General features: G+C 43.9%; 1 protein-coding gene across 2 annotated transcripts in view; it reads left to right on the top strand.

The window, feature by feature from the left end:
- LOC137616508 (meiotic nuclear division protein 1 homolog) overlaps positions 1-15000 on the top strand; it is a 141211-nt gene that overhangs the window by 70304 nt on the left and 55907 nt on the right. For both annotated transcript variants that reach the window (XM_068346333.1, XM_068346334.1), the window contains exon 2: positions 1-35. This exon is cut by the window's left edge and continues 92 nt beyond it. In XM_068346333.1, coding sequence (XP_068202434.1) covers positions 1-35 — 35 coding nt within the window. The remainder of the gene's footprint in view (positions 36-15000) is intronic.

Genomic DNA, 15000 nt, shown 5'->3' with positions numbered 1-15000 from the left:
TATTCTATGAAAAGAAAGATTTTTTCCAACTAAAGGTTAGTGAAGTCAACATTGATTTCTGTGGTGAATATCCATAGTCGTGATGGTGCTATTCTCTGAAGAGATCTTTGTAGATAACCTTCTTGACTTAGGGGAATCAATCGCCTTGGAAGTTTAAAACTTCAGATTTAATAAATATTGTGTGTTCAGCTTTCAACAAAAGGTTACCAGCTTATACGAAGGCATGTAAATATACTCAATGAATTTATAAAAGGTGTTAGTTACGAATACATAAATCTAAGGCATATATACATGTAATATTGTTTTTAAGGTCTCTTTGGATGAACTAGTAAGATTTGTAGGCACCTATCTCCATGTAATTAAGAAACTCTGGCATTACCATTTATTACCATGAATTCAATCTATTTACTTGTCTTGACCTCTACCTTTCACCGGTGGTATATCTATATTGCGGTGGCCTATTGGAAACATCCTCATCTGCCGTTATGCTGAACTGGGGTTCGAGTCCCGCTCAAGCTCGAGTTTCTCTTAATGTTTGCAACCTCACCATCCTTGTGAGCTAAGGGTTTAGGAGAGCCTTATAGGTCTACCTGCTGAGTCATCAGCAGCCATTGTTTGGCTTGGTTTGGAGAGGGGTTGGGTGCTGATCATATGTATATATGGTGTCTCTAGGGAAGTGTCCTGCAAGCTAAGACATTGATAATATCCCTTGCCTCTGCTATTCATGATCAGCCTTTAATAAGATAGTGAATTTATATAAGTGATCCTAGCATTTGCTCTTACATAACAATAGTTTTACTATATCACCAAAAAGTGTACATATAGTCTACATGGAATGCAATTAGCACTTAGGTTCAGACTTCTTTTAGAGCCTCTGGTGGCATGATAGCGACCTTGCCTTTCATTTGAAGGGGCTAGGGTTCAATCCCAGTATGAGATAGAAATTTATTTCTAGTTGAGGATGATATTGTGTTTATTTCCATCCATATTAACTCATTAGGGGTATTTCAAATTGAAAGCTATCAATTGTGTCACCTGGTGAGTGGGGAAGGCTGGGAAAACTAGCTGGTATGAGACTAATGTCTCACTAGGTAAATCCTGAAATGCAGTTAGCACTTAGTTTCCAACTTCTTTTAAATCCTCTGGTGGCATGATTGTTTGCTGCCTTGCTTTTTATTTGAATGGGCTACTGTTCGATCCTAGTATGAGGTAGAAATTTATTTTTGGTTTTGGCCCATGTCGTCCTGATGGAAGGTTCCTTTAGGTATCTTTCCAAGGGATATTTGCTACAGTGATACTCCCAGAGAATTAAACCGAAGGTCTCCAGGATTCTAACTCCTGGCGTGAGTATCCAGTAAAGGATATCGCATAAAATCAGGGGACTTATACTAGATACGACACATAGCAATCTTCAGCCCGAATAGATTTAACTCTTTGATGTAAGGGGGAAGAGTGGCAAAAGAAGGGGGTGCCGTTCTAGGTACCCGGTGGACCTCCATCCCTACGACTACCGCGACGCCATTCCTTTTCTTGTAGCTATATAAGCGAGTTGTGCTCCCACGTTAACCCGGTGTTTTGTTACAAGTTATTGGAATAATCATCATGCAATCTCCAGTATCTTCATCTTCTGGAAAGTTGAGTATTAATTCTTTCCTGTGTATAATTTTAGGCTCCCTTTTCACAGTTAAATTTCAATCATTTAAGTGTGTTTGGGTGAGTGTTGCCGAGAACCGGAGGCAGCCATTTTAAGACTGCAGTTGCCTGTTACAATTGCATTTTATTTAGTCAGTAGGGCGACAATTCCTGGTATTAAGCTATAATATTAGCTATTTAGGCAAATTATACAAGTGGTGATTTTGCATACATGAATATTATTCCTCTTCCTATTATGTGACTTTACTTATTGTATGCGGCGGGAACCCCGTTGGTACCAACTACCTTGGCCGGGGATCCTACCAGAGCTAGGCTACTCTCGCTCATATATACATTAGTAAAGTAGTTCCCCACGTTTAGCCTCACCCTATCATTCTTTCTCGATTCGGATGAGAATTTATATTCTCTAGAATCTATAGATAAGTTTCGTTATTCATTCTCTCTCAGAGAGGAGGCTAAACCCTTCCTCCCTCCCTGAGTGCCACCGCCGCTACAGGTGGCAACCACTCTCTTTCTTCATCGCCGTCGATTAGAACAAAGTACTTGCTGCCTCCGGCTTTGATTTAGATAGTGACTAACTCAGGGTGCCCTTGTCTTGCTGCCGAAGATGTCGTCAGCAAAGGAACTATGCTTCCTCTGCCGCCGACAATGTCGTCAGCACAGGAAGCCATGCTTCCTCAGTTCACTGTTGAAGGTAGGTGGCATACCTGCCACCACCTCTCATATCAATAAACTATAAGATCGTTTACCCTTCCCCTTCTGTCCTTTAGTGATGTCATAGCCGTCACAAAACTCCTTCACCGGTATTCTGACAGTCATCCCGGCTTGCTAGGGTGACTGCGTTACCAGCTGGTACCCTGCCGGTAGCAGTTGGTTCAGCCTTCTCTGCCACCTTCCCCCTTACTTCCTTCCTTCACAGGAAGTGAATATTATTGGGGGGAAGATTGAGACGGCTGCTGGTGGGAAACCTAACATACTTTGGGAAGTCCTCAGCCCTCCCTTGAGCTGCCATCCATATTTATTGCCGCCGACGTCATAGCCAGCGACAGGCCTTTTGTGGAGGGGTGGAAGCAAGAATCCGACAGATTCTTCCCCTTCCATTGGAACTTTCTTTCTGGCAAGGAGACAGTAGGCAGCCTGATAGTCCTCCTACACTTCCAACTGTTATGTTTAATCATAATAATAGGAAACTCTCCTTCCTTAATGCTTTTTCTCCTTCTATCAGTTAGTACCGCTAGGTACTAAGCTAACACCGGCAGTGCCGCTGGCTAAACTACAGTATACAACTATACAGTAGTACACATGTTTTTTAACATACTCTGTGTTTCCTATCGCAGTCGATTGTTGGGACCACGATATTATGTTGAGGCTGAGTACTCCCTCAACACCCAGATGGTTTTTTCGATCATCAGGACCCTAAAAAATCACTGATCAGTATTAATATATACTACAGGTGGATAATGTTAGTATAGACACTTACTAACTCTAACTCTAGTTCCTAGAGTTTTTTCTACCTTGTATTCTCCCTATCAGGGAAATTAAATATTATTACTGACTGAGGTCTCAGCAATGGCCTGGGAGAGGAAACACAGATATGTGTCTTTTCTACTTCCTTTCAAGCTTACTATCCTAAGCTATTATAAAGAATAGTGATTACTATTGTCAATAAAAATGTATGCTTTTATATCACTGATATAAAAAACATGAATACTCATTGGGCCCTTTTTCCTTTACAGGAGGAGCCGATGGAGAAGTGTGCAGCATTGTTCTGCAACCACAAAGGCAAAGACTTTTGTGGCCACACGAAGTGCAGGACTCATGCCCCCTGCTGCATCGTGTTGGGAGTCCTCAAATATTGGGACCCGAAGGGTTGCCCCACCTGCTCGACCCTGCTGGCCAACGGCTTTGGAGAAGCCCCCCCCCCCCCCCAGTCAACATAGAGTGCAGCAAGGGAGACCCTTCGCAAATGGGTAAGAGGGTTCCAGAAGAACTCTCCAGGACCGTACTTACCCAACGACTCTCTAAGGTGCCTACTGTTCCCCAAGGCTCTACCAAACGCGGTGGTGCCCCAGGAACAGGTCCAGCCTCCCCTCATACAACTGAAGATCGACGCGGACATAAATAAGGCACTGGAAGGCGTGGACATCCACCAAGAAAGGATTTCAGAAGTGTCCACTGACACTGAGCAGGACCTACTGCAAGGAGGCCCTGAAGAAAACGTGGAACATCCACAAGCAGAGGAAGAAGGATCCGTTTCAACGGCAACCGAAGACCCTCAGTTCGCCGTGACGGCATACCAACCTATGCTGTCAACTTCTTCAACCCCAACTCCACAACCAGTTGCACATGCCGACAAGAACGAAGAGATCCTCACTTCGATTCACGGATGATGGAATTGTTCCAAAAGGAACAAGAGACGATGAGAGAATCACTCAGGCAGCAGCAGATACTGTTGCAGGAGAGGGCGGACTGCCCTGGACCTACCAAGGGCTCCATTAAGAAGCCCCTTAGAGTGTTGGATCTCTCTCACTGCTCCGAAACCAACCCCTGGAGGTATGCAGAGCATTTGCCCATGATGAATGGGAAACTATTTGTCTTGGAGAAGTTGGGGCCAAACTAATTGAAGACCTTGAGTTATGGCCTAACTTTTCAGCTTACCCAGACTGTTACGTGAGACTGCGGGATGAACATGCAGTCCATGAGGAAATGGTACCCAAAGAGTTCATTGTCTTCGAGCATGAGTAGGCGCAAGCCATCCTCCTGAAAACCTTGAAAGAAGCCGGGTACACCAACTCCAAAGTCTCAGCACTGAGCAAGAGACATCCCACCTTTCTTGCTCCTTCCTCCATCTCTTTCCCCTTTTCGGAGAAAGCACTAGACTTTGCCGTCAAGGCAGTCGACGAGGGCAAACCCTGCCCAACCCTAGAGGAATGCAAACCATTCTCTCTAGCACTGCCTACCTGCGAGGAGAAGTGGAAGGATGTCCACCTAACCTTCTCTGTCTCTAAGTTGGATCCAGAGATAGCAGGCCAGCAGTTCAATGAGAACCTTCCGAAATTGCCAGACCATATTCTGAGGAGGGAACAGGAGACGAAGGAGAGACTTGCAGCCTCCCTTTTTCATCAGAACTGCCTGGAAATGAGTGCAGGTCTACATAATGCCCCAGAAATGTTCATCTTCCTGGTTAAGTCTCACATGGGTACCCTTGTGAAAGACTTATATGCTTTCCTCAGAGCAAGGAGAGCCTGCAGAGAGTTCGTTTTGGCCTCAGCGACCATAAGACACGAACCAAGGAAGCTGATTACCTCGAGCATTTGGGGTAAAGACCTTTTCCCACAGGAACTGGTCCAAGAGATCATAGCCAGAGCAGCCACGGAGAACAGGAACCTTCTCCAAAAGTGGGGCATGAGCTCAAAGAGGAAATCTTCCTCGGACGAAGGTCCCCAGCCCAAGAATAAAAAGGCAAGACCACGCAGACCTGCACAATTTCCTGCCGTGACTATGACCACGATGCCTCAGACCACCTTCCAGATGGTCCATCAACAACTGGTAGTCCAGTCACCAGTGTTTAACCCTAACTTTGAGAGGCAGTTGACTTCCTTTCGCCCTAGTCAGAAAGGAAAAGGCCCTAAGAGAAGTTCTCCCGGAGGTAACTCCTCTCGGGGCCGAGGAGGATGTGGTCGCGGAAACAAATCTGCATGACCCCCCCAAGTAATGAGGGACTCCAGGTAGGGGGCAGACTGTATCACTTTCGAGATATCTGGACCTTCGATCTCCGGGCCCACAGCCTAATCACGAATGGACTCTGGTGGAAATGGAACCGAACTCCACCCCGTTTTCCAGAATTCTTCCAACACTCCACCCCCTTGTTAGAAGAATATACCTCAGAACTCTTGAACAAGAAGGTAATAAGGAAAGCGAAGTCCATCAAATTCCAGGGAAGGCTGTTTTGTGTTCCCAAGAAAGACTCAGACAAACTCAGAGTCATTCTAGACTTGTCTCCACTCAACAAGTTCATCAAGAACAAGAAGTTCCGGATGCTTACTTTGCAACACATAAGGACCCTTCTACCAAAATGGGTGTACACAGTCTCAATAGACCTAGCAGATGCTTACCGACATCTTCCAATGAGTCGCCCTTTCTCCTCCTACCTAGGATTCAAGCTACAGAAGATGAAGTTTGTCTTCAGAGCATTGCCCTTTGGACTGAACACAGCCCCAAGGATATTCACGAAGCTAGCAGACAATCATCCAGCAGCTACGCTCCGAAGGAGTTCAAGTGGTAACATATCTAGATGATTGGCTAGTATGGGCAGCATCCAAGACTACAGTGGTACCTCTACATACGATCTTAATTCGTTCCAGAAACTGCTTCGTATGTTGAAACAATCGTATGTTAGAGCAAATATTCCCATAAGAATACACTGTAATTTGTATAATTCATTCCACACCCCAAAAACCTATATTAACTCCTTAATAAATTACTACATATAATTACACTTAACAATAACATAACTGCATAATATGAAAGAAGCATGTAAAAAAGATAATTATAAAGAAATAATAAATAAAAAAGGGATTTTGACGAAGGAAAAATCTATTTCAGGGCGAGAGACCTGTGCCGCCCAGTGAAATGCTCCTTAAGCATCATTTCTAAGGTATATTACTGCTATATATTTCCAGAGAAAAAGTTGCATTGGAATGCTAGGGATAAACCCAGCTCGCTCACCTAAATAAGGTGTCGGTATAGTAACTGGGGCGTGAAAACCACTGTCAGAGGTCTCGTGCCATTTAGATCTCTTCTCTCCAAACTCCCCCGTTACTACGAGGTGCCGTTCTACATTCCACTACTGATCGCTACTACTACTACCTCCACCCACGCGATCACCTTCACTCCTCATAGCACCCAAGCTTGGGCCAATTCTGGGTGGGGAAAGCAGTGGGTGGGTTCACTGGGCGGCACAGGTCTCTCGCCTCGGAGGGGCGGGTACTAAACAAATACAAAGCTAGATCGCTATCTCGTTCGTAGGCTGGACTTGCTAGCAAAAAGTACCATGAGCATAAATACACAAAAAAATAATAACGGTTCTAAAGGCATAAGGCCAGGGACTTAACCAAGAACCTAAGTGACAGAGTACTAAACGGGCAGACAAAGATGAATTCCCAAACAAGTGAACAAACAATGGCCGCCATGAAAGGCCAGACGGGAATAATAAAACAGACTACAGTGAACCCTCACTACTTCGCGGTTCGACCATCGCGGATTCACCACTTCGCGGATTTTTTCCATAACCCATATATATACAGTAATATATATATATATATATATATATATATATATATATATATATATATATATATATATGTATGCATGTATTTATGTATATATGTAGGTATGTATATGTGTATACATATAAATATATATATACACACACACACACATATATATATATATATATATATATATATATATATATATATATATATATATATATATATATATATATATCTATATATCTAAAGTAGGAAGATGTGATGTAGTTCTAAGGGAAAAGTATGGGAAATATGTCTGGGTAATAAGCAAAGCTCTACCTCCAGTTTGTTTCTACATTATGATCAGAGATAAATGTAAACAAAACATTGGTTGCCATTTTTTATCGTGCTTTTTAGCATGTTTAGGAAATGCATGTTATAAAATCACCTTTAATATTTGTGCCTGTTTTAGTTTAGGGTACTGTAGTACATGCATTAAGTGTTCTGTACATTAAAGGGTAGTTTGTTAACAGTACTACGTACAAGGAAAGGTTTTAAAAGTCTGAATATACATGTTGAATAAATAGGTAAAGATGGTGTCACTACTTCGCGGATTTTCACCTATCGCGGCCGCGACTGGAACCTATCTACCGCGATAAACGAGGGTTCACTGTATACTGGATATAAAACAAAAGCCCGGTACAATAAAAAACTGTCAAAACAAACTATGGTACTTAACATTGGAATGTGTGAAGATGGAGCTTCGGACATGACAAAATAAATCCACGATTGATAAAAAAGACCGAGAGCACCACAAAACAATTCAACACTTAAGATTCCAAAAAGAAGGATATTGTTCAGATGGCGCTCGCGTCGTGGCGTGGGTGGTGTGGCGCTGGGGGTTGGCTAGGGCCTTTGTATCGGCCCATCCCTTTGACGAAGGAATTAACTAAATGGAAGACAACCTGTGAATAGTGGATTTCACGCGCCTTTGCTTTATACACGACACCCAAAAGGTGCTCGCGCGAGGGTTGTAACCTCAGCATTCCATGCTTTTATCTTTCTCTGGTATAATTGGAAGGTTTTATCAGAAAAGATATTTAAGAAGGACTCTTTTCACCGGGCGCCACAGGTCGACCCAGAAATAGATTTTTCCTTCGTCAAAATCCCTTTTCTGGGCTCCACCTGTCCCGCTCCGTGAAATAGTACAAGAGAAATGGTCCCATAGCTTGGAAACCAACACCTGAGAAGGAAAATAAATTAAAATCTGAAGTAAAATAACATGGTTTAATCTAAATTGTATATATATGTAAATATAATAGTATTACAAAATAAGTTGTTTAAACATTTCCTTATCATTTAGGACAGTAAATTAAACATCATTGTCTAAAACATAATGAGTTCCAAATTCCTTGGAAGTAAAAAGAAAGCAACAAGACGTCCAAATAAATGCCTTAACGTTAACAACTATATACAATCTGATATCACATAGGGTGCAATCCAGGTGAAAAAACAAAACTACAGTAGGGACAATAAGTAAGGCAGGTAGAGAGAAAGTGAAGAAGTTAGTACAAGACCTTATGATTATGGTTCATAATTTTCAGGAGAGACCACATTCCCTGCTGCCACTGTTGCAAATTTTAGTGCTTCCAAAGGTTTTAAATAGTGGCGTTTAAAAACTGCTGGGGATTTCCAGCCTGTATATCTTTTTAGTTCATCAAAATTCATATGGTGAAAGTAATTAATGGATGTAGCTACTGCTCGTATATCATGAACATGTGGAAATGATTCTGGGTTAGCTTGTTTAATGAAATACAGAATCTGTTGTCTGATTCCTTTCAGGGAAATGGTTCCTCCATTTTCTCTAATAAATAAGGGCCCCGAGGACTTATTGGAGGTTCTATTTAAATATGCTTTCAGAGTGCTTACTGGACATAAAGATGGATCCTGTGGAAGCGGGACAATCTTCTAGGGAGACCATCTGTTCTGAGGATCCTCATTTTTGCTAAACATCTTTTGTCTGGGGAAATTAATATTTCTCCCGACGGAAGGAATTCAATATGACCCGGATCTCTAGACAAGGCTGAAAGTTCTGATATTCTGGCGCCCGATGCTAGGCTCATTAAGAACAACGTTTTACTTAATAGTGATATATAATTACATGATTCATTAAGAGTGTCAGAAGCTAACTTAAGTACGTCATTCAGAAACCAAGAAACTGTGTTAGGACGAGTTGATGGTTTTAATCTGGCACAAGCTCTCGGGATAGACGAGAAATATGAATCTGTAAGGTAAATATTAAATCCAATTTGGAAAATCTTCTTCAAGGCTGATTTAATTGTTGTAATAGTATTGGCCGCCAGGCCTGATTCAAATAAAGTCCTAAAAAAGGTTACTGCCAGATTCATCGTCATCGTCGCAACCTTGGATTCTCTTTTATCTGATTCTAAAAATAGGGTATTTTGAGGATCAATTTCTGCATCCTTTTGAGCTGCAAATTTCATATAGTCCACAAAGTTAGGGCACTCTGAATTTTTGAGGATGCTAACACACTGCGAGTTTGTACTACTTGTGTTAGTTTTGGATTGGGAATCCGTTGAGGATGGAGACCCAATTCCACCAGAAGAGGAAACCAATTGCTCTTGGGCCAATTGGGCGCTACTAGAGCCACTCGGCCTCTGAAAGTTCTGAGTTTGTCTAGTACCTTCAACAACATGTTTATTGGCAGAAATAGGTAAATTCTTTCCCAAGAATTCCAATCCAGTGACATTGCGTCCGTGGCATAAGCCCGAGGGTCCAGGTTGGGGGCTACATAACATTTTAGTTTGTGGTTGGACTCTGTTGCAAACAGGTCTATTTGGAAACCCGGAACCTGATGTGAAATCCATTTGAACGACTTTAAGTCCAGTGACCACTCCGATTCCAGCGGAGTTGACCTCGAAAGTGCATCTGTCACTACATTCCGTATTCCCGCCAGATGAACCGCTGACAGGTGCCAATGGTTCATTGTTGCCATGGAAAATATCGCTATCATTACATGGTTTATGTGATTCGATTTGGAACCTCCTCTGTTTATGCAATGGACTATAACTTCGTTGTCCAGCACTAGTTTGATATGTTGCTTCCTTGCTGGAGCAAGCTTCTTTAGAGTCAAGAATACTGCCATGGCCTTTAAGACATTGATATGAAGTTGGCGAAATGATATCGACCATAGTCCCTGGACTTTCTTGTACTGGGAGTACCCTCCCCAGTCGGTTAGAGAGGCGTCTGTATGTATGACCAGTGTTGGTGGTGGAAACTTTAATGAGATGGATGTTGCTAAATTCTTGACTTTTGTCCATGGCTGAAGTCTTTTCCTCAGAATTGGTGGGATTCGAGCTATTTTGTCTCGATACCTCTTGTTTGCTTTGGACTGCCATACTCGATTTATATCTTTCAGTCTGGCCTTCAGTAATATGTCTGTTACTGAGGCAAACTGGAGAGCACCTATGATTCTCTCTTGTTTTCTTCTGGACGTCAGCTTGTCCTTGAGAAAACTTTTTGTATTCCTTGCTATTTCTTTCCTCTTGTTTACTGAAATACACAGTGTGTGTGTGTCTAGATTCCATTGTAACCCCAGCCACTGAAATTTCATTGCCGGGTCTAGACGTGACTTTTCGAAGTTGATCTGAAATCCCAACTGTTGTAGGAATTTTATTACCTCGTTTGTCGCCTTGAGACAATTTTCTACACTGTTTGCCCAAATAAGCCTGTCATCTAGATAGGCTACTATTTGTATTCCTTAGGTCCTCAATTCTTGGATTACTGTTTCTGCCAGTTTGGTGAATATCCTGGGTGCTATATTGAGTCCGAATGGCATTACTTTGAATGCATATGCTTGGTTGCCTAACTTGAAACCTAGGAACGGACGAAAATGCCTTGTTATCGGAACGTGATAGTAAGCATCTGTAAGATCTATAGAGGTGGTGACGGCCCCACGGGGAAGTAAGGTCCGCACCTGAGAGACGGTCAGCATATGGAACCTATCGCATTGAATGTAAGAATTAAGAAGAGAAAGGTCTAAGATCTGTCGGGAAGAGGCCACGGAGGGAGACTGGCGAGGCCTTTTAGGTCTGCGAACCACTCTCTCTCCGGCCACCAAGGCACTACCAAAGTCATCTTTAGGTAGCTTGCTGTCCTCACTCTGTTGAGGACTTGTCTTATCAGGGTGAAGGGAGTAAAAGCGTACACGTCGAGACCGTCCCACCTGTGTTGAAAGGCATCCTCCAAGGCTGCCTTCGGGTCTGGGACAGGAGAACAGAATACGGGGAGTTGTGCGTTCAACCTTGTCGCGAAGAGATCCATTACCGAGGATCCCCACATCTGAATTATGTAACTTGCTACCTCTGGGTGAAGGGACCATTCTGTCCCCACTACCTGGCCCACTCTGCTGAGGCCGTCTGCTAGAACATTCTTCTTCCCCGGAATGAATCTCGCCGACAGATTGACTTCCTCTTTTCCTGCCCACTTCAGGACTTGTAGGGCGAGACCGCACAACACCTTCGACTTCAATCCTCCTTCCTTTTTTATGTACGCCACTACTGTTGTGTTGTCTGACATCAGAGCCACTGAGTTTCCTTTCAGATCCTGAGTGAAGTGTCGGCAGGCTTCCTGGACCGCTCTCATCTCCAGGATATTGATGTGTAGAGACTTTTCTTCTTCTGTCCATTTGCCCCTCGCTGTCTTCCCTCGAAGATGAGCACCCCATCCCTCCTTTGATGGGAAATTTCAAATATTTTACTTCTTTTATTGCATTCTTTTGTAAAAGATCTTTTGCATACAGAACTAATTCTTCCGTTGGATGTTGATGAAAACTGGTCGGTGGAGGGGGCCCTTCTATCCAACTCCACCCCAGACCCTTGGAAATTATGCTGTAAGCCCATTTGCTGAATATCCAACGGTTTCGAAAGAGATACAGCCTTCCCCCTACCTGAGGATTCTCAATGGTTTGCAGTGGATTTACTTCCCCGGGATCCTCGGAATCCTCTGCCTCTAGAGTAGGCTCTTCCGCTGCCTCTGTTGCGAAAGGCTCCTCTTGTTCTACTGCCTCTGGCATTTCTATTGTACCCAAGGAACACACCTTGAGCTTCATAGGTATGATTAAAGGCTGGGGAAGGCGTAAAGGAGGTGTGGTTGTGGGGTGACCCACACGTATTGCTGTTGGGGTTGTACCTTTGATGTCGAAGGCTGACTCCCTTGTGGTACTGGTATCGTGTGGATCACCTGTTGGGTCTGCTGACCTTGGAATGATTGAAAATTCCTTGGTCTCTTCCTGCCTCTAGTTTGGTTACTGGATGGTTCGAATTTTCGTTTAGGTATCAGACCCCACCGAACCTTGAGGCTCTGATTTACCCTTGCAGCTTCACTAAGAACATTGTTCACCATATCCTCCGGGAACAGGTCAGGACCCCAAATCGGTTCTTTGATGAGCTTATTAGGCTCATGCCTAATAGAGACTTCAGACAAGACGTGCTTCCGGTATCTATGTCTGGCTACCGCAAAATCGTATGCGTCACATAGTAACGTATGCAGCAACGACTTCGTCAAGATTTTAAATAATAGCTCCTCTTCGTATACCAGAGAAGACATTTCCGCCATTGTGGCCGAGTTGATTGACCTACTCAGCCTCATGCGAGCATCAAATTCAAGTTTTATCAGCGAATCCGGGAGCCTGGGTAGCCGTTCGCTGAACTGTGTAGAAGCACAGTCGACGTTCAATTTCCCCATTGTAAACGTTGCTGGAGCATCAATCCAGCAATAGTGATCCCCCGGAAATAGGAGAGAAGTTAGGTCAGTTTCCCGTAACTGCGGCATCGGCTTGTCTTCGACTGCCGCTTGTAAAGCTAGGTCCACTATTTTCGTGGTGCAAGGTGTTGGAGTTTGTCCCTCCAGTACAAACATTGTACAGTATATGAGCTTTAATGGGGTGTCAGCATGGTGTTAACACGCTCCCACTCATTCAAAGTCCGAACCCTGGCGGACTGTGCTTGTTCCTTAGGGTAGATAACGGTTTCCTTAGGAACCTTATCTAGCCTTACTAGCGCTTCTCTGTTAAGCGCGCAAACCCGGGGAAGGGGAACTGAAGTCCCGCCGGATAGAATTCATAATCCTCTACCGGCCGGGTGCCGCATCCTTCGATAGTCAGCATGCCATCCTTAAAGGGGGCATGTAATGCCATTCGCCAGGGATTGCTCTTCACGAACGCCGGGAGTTTAGAGGCGTCCGGGATTACGCACTGCTGTTGTTGAGGCAGTCCGGAACGCAAGAGATTCTCCATTTGACTCTCTTGGTTTTGCAGTCTCTGTGCCAGGGTGTCTACAGACTGCAGACGATCAACTAAGGATCCAATCTGAGATTGAACTATGCTGCCCATCTGTTCCATTAACTGGCTCGAAAAGGCTGCCAGATCAAAGGGTACATCCGGGGTCTTAGCTTTTGTGCTGCTCCTGGCTCTCGACCATGGTGAGAGGAAGTAGCTACTGCCGAGTCTTTCAATACCTTAGCGGATAAAGAAGACTTGGATGGTCTTGGCAGCTTGGAATATTTAGTTGATTTGGGTAAGGTCTTTTTTAGTTGTTTTATTTTTGTTATTACTGGGGATGGCCTGACCCCAGCCATGTTCCCAGTAAACCCTTGGAAGGAAGTTAGAGAAGAATTAGACGGTGACGGGCTAGGAATGGGTATCCTAGACCGTGCACCTCCTGCCTCACTTACCTCCCTACCTTGTTCTGCGTCGTCCAGAATCATCGGCTCCAGGTCCAAGTTGATGGCTGCTACATCCCCCAGAACCGCTTCTCCGAGTACCTCCAGGTCCTCCGGCAAAAACTGAGTGTCCTCCCTGATCTTGGCTATGATAGGTTCCGCCACCTCCTTGTCTACCGCCGCCGATATCTTGGCGTTAGGATAGATCAAACTACACATTTCCTCAGACAGGACGTATGGTTTCTTAGCCTTTACATTCCTGGCGAACCCGCCGACCCAGATCTTGAGGGTCGACAAGGCGGAATTCTTGGTGGCCTGAGGGGTCTGAAAGAGAATGTTTTGTTACTAATATTCCTGGCAAACCCGCCGTCTAAGATATATAGTAAATAATCTCCTTTAAATTCTATCAACTTATACTCAAATTAAATATTAGACTGTCCGACGGGGATACCTACCGAATCCGCGGTTAACTTAGAGACCAGCCCGTAGCAGATCTCGCACCTGTCCGGGTGCCACACCAGTAAATCGTCCACCTGGACCGCACATGGAGCATGAGATCGGCAGACCTCATGCCCACAAGCTTGCTGTAAAACAGCAGCACAAGCTGTCATCTGGCATCGTACTACCTGTAATTAAAATGATACATGAGTATCCTAATAGGAATACCGGGGGCTCCGGGTTCTTAAAATTAAGCTAAACAGAAGTAGAATATCCAGGTGGATATAAATATCATGATACTAATTTATGATCATTCATTGTTATTATTATTATTGTCGTAAATGAGGTTATATTATCCCGCCAGTGCCGGGAATGTAAAATCAAAAGTTAACAATTGTTAAGTCAAATAAAATGCCTCCCGTTGGCTCCGGGGAGCCAACAGAGTATGACCCAATAGTCTTGAACGCCTACCAAGGTAGGGGCGTCCCGAATAAGGAGGTTAGGGAGGGGGGAGTTCTATTGACTCCCGCCAGCTCCGGGTACCTTCCTTAGGAACAGCGACAATAATAGTAAAATATTCAAATTTTATGTCTAACCTATTGACAAAAAAATATAAATCATATGAAAACTCTTTCGTGATTACTTCGTCTTGATCATATAGTTAGCCTACACTCAGAAACACGGTAATGCTAATTATATAAATCGTATGTAGGCTAACTCTAGTATATCATAAGTGAATGAAAAAACAACGAAGAAAATTACGCCTGAAGAATACCTAAAACGCAACCCGTAATCCTCCCGGCCCGCCCGGGGGCCAGCCGAAGCAGCCAGGAGAGAGTACGGCTTACGACAACCCGTCGCATGCGAGCGTACTCGACCATATTACAAATCAGCTGTTCTCCGCTTAATCTCTATA

The sequence above is a fragment of the Palaemon carinicauda genome, chromosome 22 (assembly GCF_036898095.1).
Source record: "Palaemon carinicauda isolate YSFRI2023 chromosome 22, ASM3689809v2, whole genome shotgun sequence".
NCBI lineage: Eukaryota > Metazoa > Arthropoda > Malacostraca > Decapoda > Palaemonidae > Palaemon > Palaemon carinicauda.
The sequence above is the reverse complement of the archived record's forward strand: the minus strand, read 5'-3'. Positions and strand labels throughout refer to the sequence as shown.